This window comes from Neodiprion pinetum, chromosome 5 (assembly GCF_021155775.2).
Source record: "Neodiprion pinetum isolate iyNeoPine1 chromosome 5, iyNeoPine1.2, whole genome shotgun sequence".
NCBI classification, from domain to species: Eukaryota; Metazoa; Arthropoda; class Insecta; order Hymenoptera; family Diprionidae; genus Neodiprion; species Neodiprion pinetum.
In genome coordinates this window covers 22,057,587-22,075,225 of record NC_060236.1, presented here as the reverse complement: position 1 = coordinate 22,075,225, position 17,639 = coordinate 22,057,587, and the positions used below count along the sequence as shown (strand labels likewise).

Here is a 17,639-nt window from a genome sequence, read left to right as displayed (position 1 = left end):
ATAAGCTTGGTGCAATGAAGAGGCGGTGAAAATATAGTGTGCGCTACAGACAGTTCAAGATGTTCCGCAACGCATACCAGCATGGATTTTTATCCATACTTTACAGCTGCGGAGCAACCCCACTTGCCATTTGGGACAAACAAGTTGAGGGTTTGTGAATTGGAGAGACGACAGAAGGCTAATAGAGTCGAATTATGATCGTAGGTGAAAAACGGGTACATTAAACGCATAACGGATGATGAGGTCAAGTCCTTAGTCCTGGAGATAGCTGGGACCAATGTGGCGACGACCTTCATTTCCTGTCCTCAGGATCCGAAGAAAGTTCTGGGGATAAAGCTGCCCTTTTTGATAATGATCGTCAAGAACATGAAGAAGTATTTCACGTTTGAGATAACGGTGAGAGAAGAGCTCAAAACTGCCGATCAGGACCCCTTATCCATATTTGTTTCCACCCTAGATTCTCGACGACAAGGATATGCACAGGCGGTTTCGAGTGAGTAATTTTCAAAGCACAACAAGGGTTAGGCCATTCTGCACGACGATGCCTATCGGACTCTCGGGTGGGTGGAATCAGGTGCAATTCAACCTCGCTGATTTTACCAGGCGTGCCTATGGCAGCAACTACGTTGAGACGACCAGGATGCAGATACATGCCAACTGCAGGATAAGGAGGATCTACTACGCCGACAGGTAAGGAATCGTCTGACAATCCAGAAACTCGTTTTATCAGAGAGTTATGACCGGCAGATTATATTCCGAGGACGAGATGCCTGAGGAATTTAAACTGTTTCTACCAGTTCGTCGAAAGTTGACCAGAGAAAGCAAGAGCAAGCCTGTGCAGCGTTCAAGTCTGCCGAAGCAGATAAATGCTGCAGGCGATCAAGGCGAACAGCTCCCAGACGAACCTCCAGCCTTTACAGCTGCTGTAGAGGAGAGCAAAGAAGGTGAAGAAACAGTGGAGGAACCACCGGAGCACAATACCGAATCTGCGCCGCGGAAGTCGAGCTCAGTTCTAAAGTCGGAAGGCAATCGAAAAAGTGCCAGCATCATAATCAAAGATACCGTCGAAGACGACGGCGAGGAGGAGCAACGAAACGCTGGATATGATCAGGAACAGGGTCTGGAAGAGGAAGAAGCGGCTGAAGCTCCCACGGAGGAAGAAGCTCAGCCAGCGACCGAGGAAATGGTCGAGATCGCCGTGACGGAAGGAGGCTGATTTTTTAAATTCGCAACTGTTTTAAGGTGAGGTTATTCTCTCGAGGTATCGATCGGAAATCGCCGGACATCACAGATTAGTGTAGGTAATCAACGACGATTCCCGAGTGAATAACCCTTCAACCCTCTTTATTTCGATCTTGTGTTGTTCTCGCTGAAAAAAATTGAGTGTGCGATGAGGCTAATGAATAAATTTTTACATTTTTATATACTTCCCTTTCGGTTTCTGAGTTGAATTCCCTGAGATACTTACTGGTTTTATAATGATTATATTAACACCCGTCGCCAGAACGATACTCAGCTTGCAACTTACCTGTCTGCAGAGACTTGAGGAAGAAGAAACTAAGAAAGCTGCTTTAAAGCCCGCCAGAAATCTGGGGAATGGCGCGAAACAGTGTTGAACAGATCTCCTAGGGCTTTATGCTGTAAGTTCTACGGTAACTTTGAAATCCCCCTAGATTCTCCTACCAACAAAGAAGACTCCGTAGCTTGGTTGCTTCGGAAAGTTTTCACCAGGTGGCGCGTCGGTCGATTCGGACCGAGTCGAGAGATACAGAAGGCATTGATCAGTGCGGAGCGAGAAGTGAGCGAGAATTGAGGAGCGACAGAGATCGGCGACAGAAAAGGGAGGAGGGCGAACACGTCACGTCGGCTGTGTGATTCGTTTACCTGAGATCTGGGTCCGTTTCGTCTTGCGGAGAAGATTACAGTAGTAAATTGGAGGAAAAAATTTGGTTTATACCGAACTTCGGTGTTGTTCGCACGCACCGAGTGACCGAGAAGTACTTAATTCAGAACGTATCGTTGTTGTGCTCGTGACTCGCGGCTGTTTTCCATAACTAGGAAAAATAATGAGCGCCGTACCCACAGGTGAGTGAGTGGCACTGATTACTTGTTTTTAGTTTTAGGTGGATACGACATACACCTAAGTGTACAATGCCGGAAAATATTTACTCTTCCGATATTTTCCTGGCGATTATCGTTGACGGCTTGCCATCGGAAATTCTTATATCATAAGTTTGCGTATTTTGATTACACCGAAACTGGGTTTCTCCATGGCATCTGTGGTACAAAATGACTGAATAACAAGGCGTTTTGCAGTTTGATAACCCTAGGTTACATTACCGTTAATAACTCAAGCTACTTGCCCATCTACCCACGCATAATCACCATTTATGGAAACACAGGTGTCCCCGTATGTGCACGAGTATTATATCGACGATTATAACCTATAAAATCATTTCTTTTGATGGGAATTCCACTACGTCGGAAGGAGGCGACCATTCCGCGACGACGGAGAGCAGCGGCAGCAGTCGATGTTGTTTTCATTTTTACTTTTACCCACTGCCGCGTTGCACTTCCTTGCCTCTATTTGTGTCTCTGTTTTGCGCGGTGATTTCCATTCTTTGCATCTTTGTTATTGCAATTGTTGTTCTATTCAGGACATTTTTCACGTACCTCTGTATTCTGTTTCGTTTCTCGTAAATTGATATGTTTTACAGGCTTACCGTGCATCTTATCGTCACCCAAGGAAGCTATTTAAAATGCGTTTGATTAAGGAACGGCAGTTCAGTCGATTATTTTTATACGTAGGCGTGCGGGCCGCTTGGGAAATGACTAAAGGAAAACAGAAATCGATCCTTGTATTGTAATTATCACGCAATATAAGATGTTATATAAATGTCATTTGAGGTTTGACGGTGAGTGATCGATATTCGCGAATCGTAACCTCCCCAACTATAACAAATAAAGCGAAGAAAAAAAGGAGAAAGAATATCTCATGAAAAATTAGACGGAACGAATAGCGCAACTGGTCAAGAAAAACAACATGAACGGGTCAATAATGAAGAAATCTAGAGCAGTGTTTTTTCAGACAACGTTACAGCTACAATTCTTTCCAGCTTGTAATTTTCAAGTATCCAAGTACACCTTTCTCCATCCTTATCGTAATTTCTCTACCCTATACTTGCTTACACACATGCATATGTAACATTTGCCTGTTACATTTGAACGCGAAAGGAAAGTCGGTATTTTCCGCTTCAGTAGTCGCTGCATTCTTGCTACTTGTCTCTGCCCTCCTGCTGCTTGCTTCTGCTGACAATGAGTTACGGTATACTCCACACTTGCAATTAGCAGAGTCAGGTTATCACGTATGACTAAGAACACCATTGACCTTGTTTGCTCCTTAGTACAGGCAATTCTTTTGCACGCATGTACAACATACATGCATCACATGCATGTAAGGTGCTGCCCTGCGTCTAACTTCCCATCTCTGGATGAAAATGATTAATATATTCCGAATATGTCTTACTTCTGTGGGGAAGAAAATGGATTAAAAAAAAAAAATTCAAATTAATTCGTGTAGATTTTTCACATCTGTTTCCTTTTGATAATTCTGAATTTATTCAAGTATTTATTTTTCTTAATACATGTAGATACGTTACTAGTTCCAGAAGAAAAAAATTAAAATCGCATGAAATACCGTAGTTTGGTAGACGGACAGATAAACAAAGACAAATATATATTCTCGATCTCCTTTCTCGGGTGCTATATCTACGAAGTTATACCGTTATACAGAGATCATGTAACTGACCGCAGCAACCTTCTCCTTTCGCGTTTCAAGCATCGAAGAAAAATCTTAAGAAAATAGAAATCCAAGTATGTAACGAAACAAGGAAGCGGGAGATCAATTCTTCTCTCTGTAAATTGTGGGATTAAACCGAGCAATTCGTGATCTAGGTTGTAGTCGACCAACTACCCAACTTGCCTAGCAACTAAGACTTCAGTGTACCAGATTTGCTTTAATATTTACATTCATATGTACGTGCAATGGCAATTCCGATTTAACAAATTGTAGGCGTTGCATAATTTTTGCTGCTATGCAAGAACCGAATCGCGAAAGTCTTTGATGGCGTGAAATCGATCCAACTCCACTTTCCGTGTTTTTCGTATGGTATAATTGTCTCGTACTTTATTTTTCGCAATCGCCGTTTATTTGTCATGTTTTTAAAGACGGGAGAAAATTAGAATCTACTTATTTTGAATTTGAAAATAACGATCGATGCAAATACTTTAAAGTGTACAAAAGCTTTTAGAATACTAACAAAACCAAGTGAAGAAACTTGAAAATTGCAAAAATACTAAAATAGTATAAGAAAAGTATGGCTTTGATGATTGTTATTTGTTTTCTTATTTTTTTATTGAAGTAAAAAGTTATCCAAATCGAGAAAAAAATCGAATGATTAACGGTGACTTCGTTTGATTTCGTTTTAAACAATCTTTGCCATTTTTCATCTGTTTTTCTTTCACTTCTCTCCTTGCAACCTCAAAGGAGAAGATGAAGGGAAAAAGGAGGAGGGGGAAAGTGGACCCGTCGCGGTTTCTCGGTGGGGCTGCCGCCGCATATCGTGGGGCCGTACCGAGCCTAACCGAACCTCTAGTTCCGTCTCCTTTCCTTTCTTCTTGCTTCCTCTTGGTCAGAAAAAGGAGAGCGCTGCTCTTTGATAGGTGAGGTTAGTATACACCCGGTTATACCTCACGAGAGAGCATTAGACGTATACATTTACGTGTTCACGGTTACGTGGCTCTGGCTCTGGCTCTGGCTCTGGCTTTTGTTGCGACTTTGGTTCCAACTCTCTCCCTGCTGCCGACTGCTGCTTATGCTGTACGGGATTGTAATGATATAGTTGGCCGAGTGGAAGTGACTCGATGGTTCGCCATTCTCTTCGCGGTGCGCTGATCCTCGACTTCGGCGTCATATCTTGCCTCGTGCTTTTTTCTTTCGTACTAAAATTATTGTTGTTATTATTGATGTTATTGTTACATATTGAAATGAGCCACCATTTTGGCCCAAACGTCCGTCTGTTCGCGATTCTACCAGCAACCTGTAAGGGATTTATCGGTGCACGTCCATCACGTATCTTTTACCTGTGAAACAAACAGCTGTGCCGTTGCCGTTGTGCATACTGTAAACATATACCTACACAAATTGGCGTGCATAGTACACGAGACTTGAACGGTTCTTTTAAATAATCGATTTTTTTTTTTCAACTCTTCTATTCAAGTGAGTGGCTGAGTGACGAGTTACCTTTAGTCTGTACATATTACTTTCATGTGTGAAATGTGTATTCAATCATTACTAAGAAGATAAAAAAGAAATTGTATAGATTAGCTTCATAACACCCTTGCACATTATTTTAGTACCTCAGAAAATGTGGGGCATCGTTTTTGGAACGAAATTTGAAATATTTCACAAACTATCGTAATGTGTGTATTGTTTCGAAATGAGTTTGTTTGCATAAAAGATATTGACAGCATATTGTACACGTAAATATTATTAAACATACGTATTGCTAAATGACAGCAAAATAATGTCGGACAAAAACAGTGACGAGAAGAAAAGGAAACAAATCGAGGATGACACGACGAAAAGTCTGAACGGAACCGTAAGCGGCTATTTTTCATCAATTTCCGTACCGACGGCTCCAGAAGCGCCGCAGGTGGCGGATGCTGGAATTAGAGATGTTGAAAATTCTGCGACACTCTTTCCACATGTCCAACCGAAGAGCGGCAGTGTTGAAGAACGAAATGACGGGGATAATGACGAGCATCACGATTTCGAATCGCTCGAATACGAGGAGGACGTTTATTATAATCGTGACATAGCCGCTAACACACCAAGTTTCGACGACATTGATGAGCTCAGCGATAGCGACGAAATCGTGGTTCACTGCTGGCGCGGATCGAGCGGTGACATAGAGGAAATTGTTGTCGACGATTCCATGTACTGCATATCGGTTGAGACTGATTTCAATAATCCCATGCAGCAACGAGATATACCGCAAACGAATGCTGACGCGGAATCAGACCCACTTAATAAGAATGAGAAAAAATTTATGAACGTTAATAAAAATAATAATAAAAGTAACTTCAACAGTGTTGGCATAGGCAAGAAAAAGAGATCCGTCAGAGTTATATTTCAGGATCTCTCGAAACCGTATTTGGCGAAAATAAGTAGTAGTCAAAACTACAAAAAGTTTCTTGAAATTGTAAAAGGTACTTAATATTTCTGGTTTTCTTCTCTCCGATTATTGCTAGAGCAAAAATTGAGCAACCTTTTTTACGATTGTAGTAAATTCTAGTTGCTCAAGGAAACAGGATAGGTAGTTTACCTTGCGAGCAAAGTACAGACTGCGACTGAACTTCTCCAATGACAAAATACGACAGTAGTGAATCGTAGGTAAGAGCGGGAAACTTTGAAAACTGACCTTGCGAAAACCGTACAAAACGAGTAAGAAATTTAACATCATATGTTAATGGAAAAGAGACTGCGCTGATATGCATATGCTGTCTGTCGAGTTTTATCAACTAATATCATGTATTTTTTTCGCAAATTCGAAATTACGTATCATAGCTAAAGAAACTAGTTAAACTCACTTGTACATACTTAACTTGTTTTTATTTTCTGACCTCTTTCGCGAATGACTTATTTTGATTCGCGTGTTCATTACTTTTATTTTCCAGGAGAAGAAGCTTCCCCCCATCCGGTAGACCCTCTGTCCTCTCCTACCGATGATTTTGTAGCAAGAGGAATCCTCGAGGAAAGAGAACAACGAAGAGACGAATGGACCGCCGAGTTGGCCAAGGCAAGCTACTGAAAAATGATCCGTCACGATGCACATTTTTTTAAATTTATCTCTTTCATTACGATCCTAATTTTTGTGCGTGCTTTTTTCTGCGCAAAGGTCGAGGAGGAGATACAGACGTTGAGGCACGTTTTGGCAAGCAAAGTCAAAGTTTCCCAAGAACTTAAGCGAAAGCTTGGTATCGGTGCCTGGAAGGAATTAACAGATGATGTTAATCAGGGTCTCCGGAACGTCAAGGAGAGCCAAGTGTTAGTTACAGTTTGTAAAAAAAAAAAAACTTTTCATGCTATTGCATTCGTTTCTGACAATATTCTTTCTCCTACAGATTCCAGAAAACCGAATCGGTGATCAAAACTACAGCAGAGAAAACCAGCAGCATTCTGGGCGGCTTTGGCAGCGGCATTTCCATGAAATTAGGACAAATGCGTAATTCTGAGAGCTTCCGATCTCTTGAAGAGAGAGTTGGTTCTGCTTACGAAAATGTCAAGGTATGACCGACTGAAATTGCATCTTCCACCTGTGTACTTATATCTTCTTTTGTTGTCCTGGAAAGTCGAAAAAACGATGAACGGTATGAAGTGAAAAAGTGAATCCCTTTTGAGTTCTCTTCGCGTATTAGCCATCTTTTTTCGAGATTCTGTCCATTTCCACATTCCACAATGCTTCCGTACCTCTTCTTTTCCTTACAACTTTTCCGCATTTTCTAATATTCTGACGAATTGCAGACCAAAGTCGTGCCGTCAAGGTCAAATTCAACTCAGAGTTTCGACGAGGCATTAAGAGAAGCCGAGGCGACGAGACGAGCATCGGCCATACCGATAGCAACAAGCCCGACCATCCCCGAGGACAAGCCTCTTTCTTAGAGCCGACCCTATATTATTATCATTATTACTATCACCGTCTGTTTACATTAATTATTACGAATAATACTACTATCATTTATAATTATTATTATTGTTTGAGCTGCGCACGCGACGTTTTCTCCGCATATATCTGATTCTCGTCACGTGCCTGTCTAATCGTCTAATTTTTACTCCACACCTTTCCCTTTTCCCTTATTTCTTTGTAATTTAATAACTTTCGGATTCGTACTCTGGCGGTGACATAAAGGGAGGAAATAGAGACACCGTCCTAAGACAATATTAAATAAAATCAATCGATCAATTTGGAACGATATAGGAACTCTGTACCGAAATGCCTGTGTATTTGTAATTTGTTTCCTTTTTTCTTTCATTAAACATGATACGAAGTATTTGAGGCAAAAAATAAATACTTCTTTTTCCATCGTTTTTCCGGACCATCGTATGTGTATCTTCTGTTTCTAATGTATTACCCATTTTATCTTGCTTACAATTTTCGAATGTCGGCATTTTGACATCGAGAATACATCTGTCGTCGTCGTGCATAATTTTTTTTTACGAATAGTGATAATATTACCTAAATGCATCTAACTAATAAATCGTATTATTCGTTCTGCTATAATATGATACGAAATCGTAAAAGAAAAAAGGTAACATAACGCAATGGCATTTGTCGTTGTACTTAACTATTATTATTATTATTATTATTGTCTTTACTGTTAATATTATTGTCGCCTCACTGCTGCTTGATGGTTTAAACGGAAAGAATAAATAAAAATAATTTACAAAAAGCGGAAAACAGCATGTAGATTAAGTGCATGAGTAAATTGGCAAAGACTGGTCGCAGGAATGGGGAAAAGTAAATATACTGAATTTGAAATAGGCTGAATGGTTAATAAATGTTTCAAGTGAACAGGATCTCAGGATCATCGCGTTAATAATTCACGAATTTTCATATTGAATCTCACTCTTTCATTCGTGATCTCTTTGTGGGTATCCATTTTTAGGTGAAAAAATGTCCTTGAATTGAAAGGAGAGAGTATTTAATAGAAATATATAATGTACACATACACCTATTGTTTACATATATTTAGATTCTTATACGAAATTGTAGCAAGCCTGCTACGATACTGCTAATACTACTGTTGCATTCTCCCAAAAAGTGTCCTTTGCTTGATAAATATATTGATAGTGAAAAATAAATAAGTAAAGTGAAACGATGAAGTACAAGAAGGAAACGAAAAAAAATCCACGGAAAAATATTAACGCGAGTCGCGTTGTAACGAAATAATTGTACGCGTAAAATATCAAATATTTGATGTTTCCCAAGTGTTTTTCTTTTTTTTTTTTTCACCATTGCTATATTTCCGAATTACTTCTTATTCTTATTTCACTTCTTTTCTTTTGGAAAAATATGAAATTCGAGTAGGTTCCGCACGTGCGAATTTATGGACCTACCAGTTAAGTGTGTTAATTAATAGTTTGCGCGTTCTAGAAGCTGCTCGTGTCTGATGATAAAACAATTTTTGATTGTACATTCTTCCCAGAATCAGTTTCGCGTAACTAAACAAAAATATGACAGCTTGCACGACGTTTCTCGCGCTTCAATATTCGCGTAATATCTTGAAAATAATGATCACCTGTTACCTCGGCGTGACGCCATATTATCCCATAGTTCCTTTCCAATATAGAAGTAGTCGACACGACGACGTTATTCCTCGCGTCCATTCAATGACAAATCTTTAATTATTATGAAAATAATAATCATATATTTACAATGTATCGTATTTTTCGAATAATGAGATATCAAGTATATTACCACTGTGAATATGTAATATTAAATCCATTGCATTGCTATCTATTTTTCTCATATTAGTAATCGATCGACGACTCGTTAAAAGAGAATACAATGAATAGCAAAACCGATCACTTCTAATTTCATTCCTGTAAAATGTTGTTTTTTTTCGTTTGCCCGATTAAAAATTACACGGTATGATTATACAATTTGAATTAGCTTAAGACACTATTTATTCAGTACAGTTATCGCAATTGTTATTACAGTAGTGTGCCGTGTTGGTGGCTGGCGTTTGCTTATCAATATTATTACTATTATTATTGTTATTATTATTATCATCATCATTGCTGTGCGTATCAAATACACACATTATAAATTATGGTTCTATGCTGAACTTAATTTTTGGCGTCATAAATTACGCAACACGTTTGTAAAATTAATTACAAAAATCAATAATAACAATAATCTCGCTTGTTGAATATCTCAATGTTGTTCCTTTATATGATGCTCGACGAATATTACTGTATAAATAAAACAATAATTTGGCCGCCATCGTAGAAACGCGCTTTAGTTCGTCAACTATGTATTATTAAAATTATTCAATTTTCATAAAGATGAAAAATATCTGTATGAAATAAATAATTTTATCCTTCGGAAGAAGCAAATTTATGTAATATTAGTGTAATAATATTGTCCAAGATCGAATGTTTTCTTTACTCACCGATAGAATCCACGCGTTCATCATACTTATCTATTACGAGTTGTGTGTGTGTGTTTTTTTTTGTTCCTTTCGAATCGTTCGTGCAATTCTTTGAATTCGACGTCACATATATATTTCGAAAATTTGTTATTACACACGTATCTGCAAATTCGTAACGTCATCGTCAGTCAAGGAAAATGGCTCGAGGCTCCGTGTTTATAAATGCGCAGGTATATTACATCTGCTCTTGTACATATTTAATTGAGAGTTTTACGGAAAACCCCAACGTGACTGAGTGCTTAGCGACTATGTTGATAGAGCATTTGCGGTATAACCGTATATGAATAATATTCCTCGCTCAATATCTATCTCTTTGCATATATCCTTGTGGTGGGAAATCAGGTGATTAGAGGAAGACATTGAAGCCGTCAGGGTTGAAGACACCTTATCGCAGATAAATTTTTACTTTGACATTCAACCAATTTCATCCGGGTCTATTTGAAATTATGGGTAAGCGGGTGATACAGTCTTTCGTATAGCGTAAAGTTTGTACAATTGTTTTCTGTACGAATTTTATAATCGCATTATGTACAAGGTAAATCGATCAGCTGATTACCGATTCAGACGCCATATTGCTCAGCATGGAAGCTCATTAAACTTTGGACAATTTATATAAACATAGTTACACCTTGTAATATTATATTCGCAATGTCACTTGTGATGTTATCAAAAATGATTGCAAGGTTACCAGTTAATTTAATCTAAAAAAAAAGATTAAAAATACACTGCTTGCGAGGTGTTTTGTTTTTACGTTCCTGAGACATCCTCGTTTAACGAGCACTTGCTAATTACGTTATTGAAAAAAAAAACCCTGTACAATTCGTTGTGTATACATGTCATGTTGGATATGCATATAATAGGCGTACAGTCATCATTCGCAGCGTACACATTAATAAATCCCCGACATATTATTACACCATGCGGATCTCCTATGATCGTGGCAAAAACGCCGCAGGCTATTTGCAATACGGATACCTATATTCATCAACGGATCGTTGAAAATTTTTGAAGTACACATAAAACTGTTATTTATTAATTTCGTTTCTCCGTTCAGATGGGGAAAAAAACTAATGACGATGATAATAATCATAGTGCCACATATGTTGGGTAGCCGGTCCGGGCCTTTTGGTACAATGATTAATTATCATCATTTATGTCGATTATTCGATAATCGGCACCAGGGGAAGTACCCGGTTAGCAGGGGAGATCCGGGCAAAGTGGCCCCCTTAACAAAGGAATAACGTTAGACCGATTTTGACATAACAGTTTGTTTTTCTTTGATCTGAAAGTACCTTTCAAGCGTTATCCATATTAAAAAAAGAAAAAAAATATTCAATCGTACAATGGGCCCATTCTGCCCGGCTCTCCCCTGCTTAGTGTCTATAATTCGCCTTTCTACATAATCACGTATCATTTTTCTAGGTCCTTGTATAGCTATTGTACCCCTACCTCAATTTCAGCGCTTTTCAAACATTCACGTTTATACGCATTTGATCTTTGTTTAGAATGAATAATACATGTGATTAATTATCCTTCATCATTTTACCGTATGCATGCATGGTTGTGTGTCTGTTTACATTTCCGCCTTTTCACAATGTTTTTGAAATTCCGGTAATTTCGATCGTGATCATGTAGCTGTGGATCTCATAATTTTGCCATAAGATCTAATTGAAAAGACTAAATCCATTTCGCATATTTCAATTATGGAACAAAAAGTAATCGATTCCAGACACGAAGATAAATTTTTTTTTCACTGTTCTTGAATGTTCGTATCCTTTTCTAAGCTCCGATGACTGCATATAAAAAAGATTCGAAAACTTGTGTGCAACACCAATAAATGTGAAACGAATAAAACCGAATGACTCGAGGGTCACGGCTTGGTTAAACCTTTGAGTCGAAATGCCTCGTAGACGTTCTACAATCACATTCGGGCATCTCTGTATGAGGTGGAAAACCCTGGCGGACGGTAATCCTGATTTTACATACTTATACGTATAATATAGCATGTTCATAATTGTTCGATGTATATTCCTCAATAAATAAGCTGCCTCATCGTTATCCACACCGCACGTTTCAGCCATGCACACATACAAAGGCACACATGCATTTTACACATACACATGTATGCAATGTATATCTACAGACTATATTCCGATGCTAATCGCTGTAATTGGCGTAGGTGCTCGCTGTATATCTATCTATGTATATCTGTACGTGCGTGAATATGTGTACTTAAAATTTTTATACCTCCAACCTTACCTAGAAGAGATTTAGATCTACTCCTCACGCTGTTGCGCAAAAACCGTTCCTGGTAATTCCTTCACATACGCACGATATTGCTAGGAGTTGAACGTTAGTTAATTTGTTTATTTTTCTTTCGAACAGCAATTAGCGTACCGGGATCCACCGCGATTCGTTTACAAGTGATTCGATGGTTGGTTCAAAAAATTTGAGAAACAAACAAATGAAAGATCGAAATCGCATGACTCGATTTTAATTTACTAATTTTCATGCATACACTTCCTATTTTCTTGGTAATGCCTGTTATTTATATCTGTATCGCAGAATCATCATTCCCGCGGTTTAATTATCGTTGTTTCGGTAAAATTTGTCTCCAAAAACTTATGAACAGCACAAATTTCTGTTTAGTAGTACGATTTTAATAGCCTCTATCTATTTTCCTCTCGAATCACTCATCACTATGTACAGAAAGCTTGTTTGAATTAACGTTTGTTAAAATAAAAATATGCCCCCCAAACATTATTTTCATATTTCTGTATAATTCAGACTGTGACTTATTATAATTATTACTCAACCATATCTTTTTTACATTCGTTTAATTGCACTAAACTGCAGGAGTTGTTTTTACGACAAACTTTATATTCGTGCTAAAAATTAAATAGCTGAATTCGCAGCGTGAATGCGGTTTTCACGGAAATCTCTGCGTGTGAGTGTTGCAGTAAATGAATTCGCTGGCATAAAAACGAATTGATATTATATAATTGATGTTAGTAGCGCTCATATTCCTCTTGACCCGACAGATTTACAATCACTTTAACCCAGACCTTGTGCAGATCAATCGGTTAACGCATCGTTTATTTATCGCCTATCGTTTCAATCTCTTGTCCGTTTCTTTTTTCTCAACGCGAACCAATCACTCTTCCCCGAATATTATAGAGGGGAGAAGAGGCCCAAAGACAATGCCTGTCTGGAAAAAAATAAAGAAATTACTCAGAGACAACCGGCATCAGCTGTTGTCGAAGAAAAGGTTGGAATTGGCAGCCTTGATCCTCGTTGTTAGCCGGGGTCCCGCATGAAGAAGTCACAACACCGTGCGCATCCTGATCAGCAATGGCGAGAGAGAGAGAGAGAGAGAGAGAGAGAGAGAGAGAGAGAGAGAGAGAGAGAGAGAGAGAGAGAGAGAGAGAGAGAGAGAGAGAGAGAGAGAGAGAGAGAGAGAGAGGAAAGGGAGAAGGAAGCGAGGATCTCGTTATAAATACACCGATCCGAGGCGTGATGCTCACAGTCAGTCATGCAACGGCATCAAGCAAAACTCATCGGCCTTTTGGCCATACTCGCGGTTAGCGTTCAGGCTGAAGGTAAATATTCTGAACTTCGATATCGAAGAATTGAGAAACTTGAACTTGTATTTAAATTTTGTTTTATCGTTACGAGTGACGGTGCTTTACCAACCTTTACGGTAATCGAATTTCAACGGACTTTCCCGCCACTGTATTCAAATTTGAATTCTGTTCGACTGACGGACGCTACGGTTTAATTTTCTACTTCACTTTTGTGCAGTTATAAAATTTTCGTTACGTAAAACTTGACGCAATTTACTAAATTCTATCGGTGGGACTCAAGGATTTGAATCGCACGCGTTTACGATCGACCGTTTCGTTTAACCGAACTCTTTGTGCATTTGTAACGATATACGAATGCTCTTATTCAAAACTACGTATTGAGGAATTCTCGTGATTCTCTCACACACGAAGATCGTGATTTTGAAAAATGTTCCAGATCACCATAGAGCGCGTCGCGGCGGAGGCGGAACAGGATTCGGCGGCGCTGGCGCGTTCAGCAGTGCGAGCTCATCCGCATCCTCATTCAGCGGAGGCGGAAATGCTAAATCGAGCTCAAGTTCCTACGCAAGCGGTGGCGGTTCGGCAGGTGCGACCGCATCAGCTGGAAGCACGAACACCGGAGGCGGTTCCATCTCTGACATCGGTCAGGCCGGAGGCTTGGGAAAGGGTTTCGAATACTCCAATGGTGGAAATCTAGGAGCCGGAGGTGGATATCAAGGAAGCGGCGGCGGATATCAAGGAGGTGGCGGCGGATATCAAGGAGGTGGTGGCGGATATCAAGGAAGTGGCAGCGGTGGATTCGGCGGCGGCAATTTCGGTGGTGGATACAGCGGCGCTGCCGCCAACGCCGGAGGTACGAAATAATTTGAATAAAAATTTTCCGTCGGGTGGAGTTTGAATCAGGCTAAACAACGGACTGTTTTGTACACACTTGTTTCAGCGATCAAATTTAAACTTTGCGAATACGTAAAAACTATGCAATGAAAACCGAAGTATACGTGACAAAATCTCTAGCTTCACCCGCATGGAAAGATTTGAATAACGTAATCGAGAACATTTCATTTTCAAGATAAAATCAAATCATGGATCAAGTTTAATTCGAACTCTGACACTCACTGATTAATTTCGATAAAAATCCTCAAAATCTCGCATATTCAACCAAACAAATCCTGTTTTTTCCTTTTTCCTCCGAATAGCTGCCGGGGCCGGTTACGGAGGCGGAAACCATGGCTTAGGCCAGAGTGGAAGTTACGGACAGTCCCAGGGCGGTGTATTCGGCCAAAGCCAAGGAGGTGTCGGAGGCATCAGGGGCAACGGTGGCAATCAGGGTTACGGCGGCGGTTATAACCAAGGTGCCCACCAAGGCTATGGCGGCGGCGGCGGCGGTTACGGCCAACCCGGCTTCGGAAGCGCCGGAGGTGCTAGTGCGGGTGCGAATTCTGGTGCGATCGCCGGAGGCTTGGGAAGCGGTGGCTCTGGGAGTTACGGCGGGAACAAAGGACTCCAGCAGGGCTATCCAAGTGGTGGCAACGGCCAATTTGGCTCTGGAGGTTGGGGAGGCAATGGAGGCTGGGGGGGCAATGGAGGTGGCAGCGCGAGTGCGAATGCCCTTGCGAGTGCCACTGCAAATGCCGGTGCGAATGGTGGAAGCCTTGGCAACGGAGGTTACGGGGGTTACCCCGGCAGCGCAGGCGGCATCCACGGCGGCTACGGCGGCGTTCCCGGAGGTTTGGCGAACCCGGCTGGAAGTTACGGCGGCGGAATCGGAGGTGGCTCGGCGCAAGCAGAGGCGGACGCGAAGGCGGGGTCGAATTTTGGTGGACCTGACCATGGTTTTGGGTGAGTTGATTTTGAGTGACGTGGAGAGACGGGATCGGCCTTACGTGTTTGTTTATTTATTTATCGATCCTCCACACCTGAAAACCCTCGTTTTCGTTTTTCATAATTCTATTTTATTTTTTTCTCCCATTCTTATCCATTAAACAGCATCTTTTCACGTATCGGTGATGCCGACGAGGGTATAAGCAAGAGCGGCACCGTCGATGGCGCCAAAGGTGTTTTCAGCTCCAGCCAAGTTGAGATTAACGACAAGGGCAAAGGAACGTACAAGGTTAACGCTGGGAAGTTTCGTTAAACGAAAAAGTGAACCACAATACTAAGAATCCCGAGACGAAATAACTGTTTCTTAGTTTGTTGTTATTATTATTATTAATACCATTGTCATTATACAGTATAATTTCGATAGTGATAGAATGGAAATCAATGGACATCGACAACTATAAAAATAATAACTATAATAATGATGAACTGTATTGAACCACGATGTGCAATTACTTGGAAGAGAAGAAAAAAATGTAAAACATAATTTATAATTGTTGTATTTGTCCTCGTTATGCAATCGCGGGTGTTGCACGAAAGCAAGTTATTCTGTTTATTCTATTTCTTTTTTTTTTTTTTTTATAAAAAAATTTCAATTGCTTATTGCTCTCAAATTTATATACACCGTAAATCGCAGACGTTGACCAGATAAGTATAAATGCATAACAGTGATATACATAAACCCTATGTATACAGATAATGTTATGCTCTATTGTAACGCTCGAATATAATCTACAGTAGTGCTGCGATGTGATAAAACTTGAATCCAATTCGTAAAATAAATGAAAAGATTTTTTTTTATGTAAACGTCTCGCGTTGTCCTGTACATAATATAATATACAGTGTAGTACGTGAATATTTAAATTATTTACATACACGTTTTTGTTGTTTTGCGCGTGTAATAAATTTATCATTTGTAAAAATTGTTCATCGTTGTTAATCGTCAGAATTAGGAAATAATTTAGAGAATCTAGAGGCAATACCATCAGCATAAATATATCAATAAACATTATGCAGAGATATAAATTGTGAAAAAAAAAGAATCAACCGGATTGAACAATTTCTCGGCAGACATGAATATAAAGATGTATAATGTACATTATATCCCACGTTAATAGGACAAGTAAGTTTGATGGTACACAATTTTCATTAGCACATAACATACCATTATGCCTTTGTAAAATCAAGGCTATGACTTAATAATATGCAGCAAATTGCGCGTAAGGTCATCCAGCTATGAGAAAAAAATTATGACGTCCCACGTGTTTTCTGTGCCCGTTATTTTCGTACCGGATCGCAAAGCTCGATTTTGTTTTTATTCACTTGTTTGGATTCTAAATTTTACACGCAGCATATTTATTATTATCACCATGATCAGAGTACTTTCGTAATATGTGAAAATACAAATTAAGGATATCAATAATTTGTGAACAGCACACGATTTAATAATCGATTGGATAACTTCTGAATGTGATTTTGAAGAGTATTCCCCAATTTTAAAGAAAAAAAATTGCATCTTTAATCAAGCATTTTCAATGCACATCAAATCTAGAGGTAAAAAACGTTGGTACGAATAAAGATGTGTTTGGTCACAAAATATTACTGTGCTAGCAGACTGAATATACTGGAAAAGGCTAACCGGGAATTATTTTTACGCTTCTGATCATGAAATGAGAAGAAAAGGAAGAAAAAAAATTCGAATAAACGAGCTGTGGGTATTTTTTATGACGACGGAACGAACAATGCGAATTAATACGTGTACCGCGTTGAATAAATTCGCGGTATAAGGTACGCATAGAGTGTCGGATACAGTTTGTGAACGGTTCGGTGCCCGTGTACAAAAAATGGTCTAAATTCGTTTCCCGCGAACCTTGAGAGTGAGCTGCTGATCCAGAAAGAGAA

At 39.7% G+C, this 17,639-nt stretch overlaps 3 protein-coding genes across 3 annotated transcripts; all 3 read left to right on the top strand.

Annotated features, from left to right (window-relative positions):
- The first annotated feature begins 59 nt into the window (after positions 1–59).
- Positions 60–1,390, top strand: LOC124219719 (cilia- and flagella-associated protein 20). The gene is made up of 4 exons (XM_046627714.2): positions 60–143; positions 205–396; positions 458–690; positions 748–1,390. The coding sequence occupies exons 1-4, from the start codon at positions 60–62 to the stop codon at positions 1,214–1,216; spliced, it is 978 nt and encodes a 325-aa protein (XP_046483670.1). The 3' UTR covers positions 1,217–1,390.
- A 3,455-nt stretch (positions 1,391–4,845) lies between these two features.
- LOC124219715 (uncharacterized) lies at positions 4,846–9,996 on the top strand. Its single transcript, XM_046627687.2, has 5 exons — positions 4,846–6,270; positions 6,739–6,860; positions 6,960–7,108; positions 7,186–7,348; positions 7,586–9,996. The coding sequence occupies exons 1-5, from the start codon at positions 5,586–5,588 to the stop codon at positions 7,721–7,723; spliced, it is 1,257 nt and encodes a 418-aa protein (XP_046483643.1). The 5' UTR covers positions 4,846–5,585; the 3' UTR covers positions 7,724–9,996.
- A 3,728-nt stretch (positions 9,997–13,724) lies between these two features.
- Positions 13,725–16,536, top strand: LOC124219714 (uncharacterized). The gene is made up of 4 exons (XM_046627686.2): positions 13,725–13,874; positions 14,296–14,712; positions 15,056–15,698; positions 15,846–16,536. Exons 1-4 carry the CDS (start codon positions 13,808–13,810, stop codon positions 15,991–15,993), a joined length of 1,275 nt encoding a protein of 424 aa, XP_046483642.1. The 5' UTR covers positions 13,725–13,807; the 3' UTR covers positions 15,994–16,536.
- Positions 16,537–17,639: the final 1,103 nt, after the last annotated feature.

Excerpts from the sequence above, each read along its gene's own strand:
- LOC124219715 (XM_046627687.2), top strand. The coding sequence starts at position 5,586 with ATGTCGGACAAAAACAGTGACGAGAAGAAAAGGAAACAAATCGAGGAT. Across the intron at positions 6,861-6,959 it reads GGACCGCCGAGTTGGCCAAG|GTCGAGGAGGAGATACAGAC; the intron begins GCAAGCTACTGA and ends TTCTGCGCAAAG. Across the intron at positions 7,109-7,185 it reads AACGTCAAGGAGAGCCAAGT|ATTCCAGAAAACCGAATCGG; the intron begins GTTAGTTACAGT and ends TTTCTCCTACAG.
- LOC124219714 (XM_046627686.2), top strand. The coding sequence starts at position 13,808 with ATGCAACGGCATCAAGCAAAACTCATCGGCCTTTTGGCCATACTCGCG. Across the intron at positions 13,875-14,295 it reads GGTTAGCGTTCAGGCTGAAG|ATCACCATAGAGCGCGTCGC; the intron begins GTAAATATTCTG and ends AAAATGTTCCAG. Across the intron at positions 15,699-15,845 it reads GGACCTGACCATGGTTTTGG|CATCTTTTCACGTATCGGTG; the intron begins GTGAGTTGATTT and ends TCCATTAAACAG.
- LOC124219719 (XM_046627714.2), top strand. The coding sequence starts at position 60 with ATGTTCCGCAACGCATACCAGCATGGATTTTTATCCATACTTTACAGC. Across the intron at positions 397-457 it reads ATTTCACGTTTGAGATAACG|ATTCTCGACGACAAGGATAT; the intron begins GTGAGAGAAGAG and ends TTTCCACCCTAG. Across the intron at positions 691-747 it reads AGGATCTACTACGCCGACAG|ATTATATTCCGAGGACGAGA; the intron begins GTAAGGAATCGT and ends TATGACCGGCAG.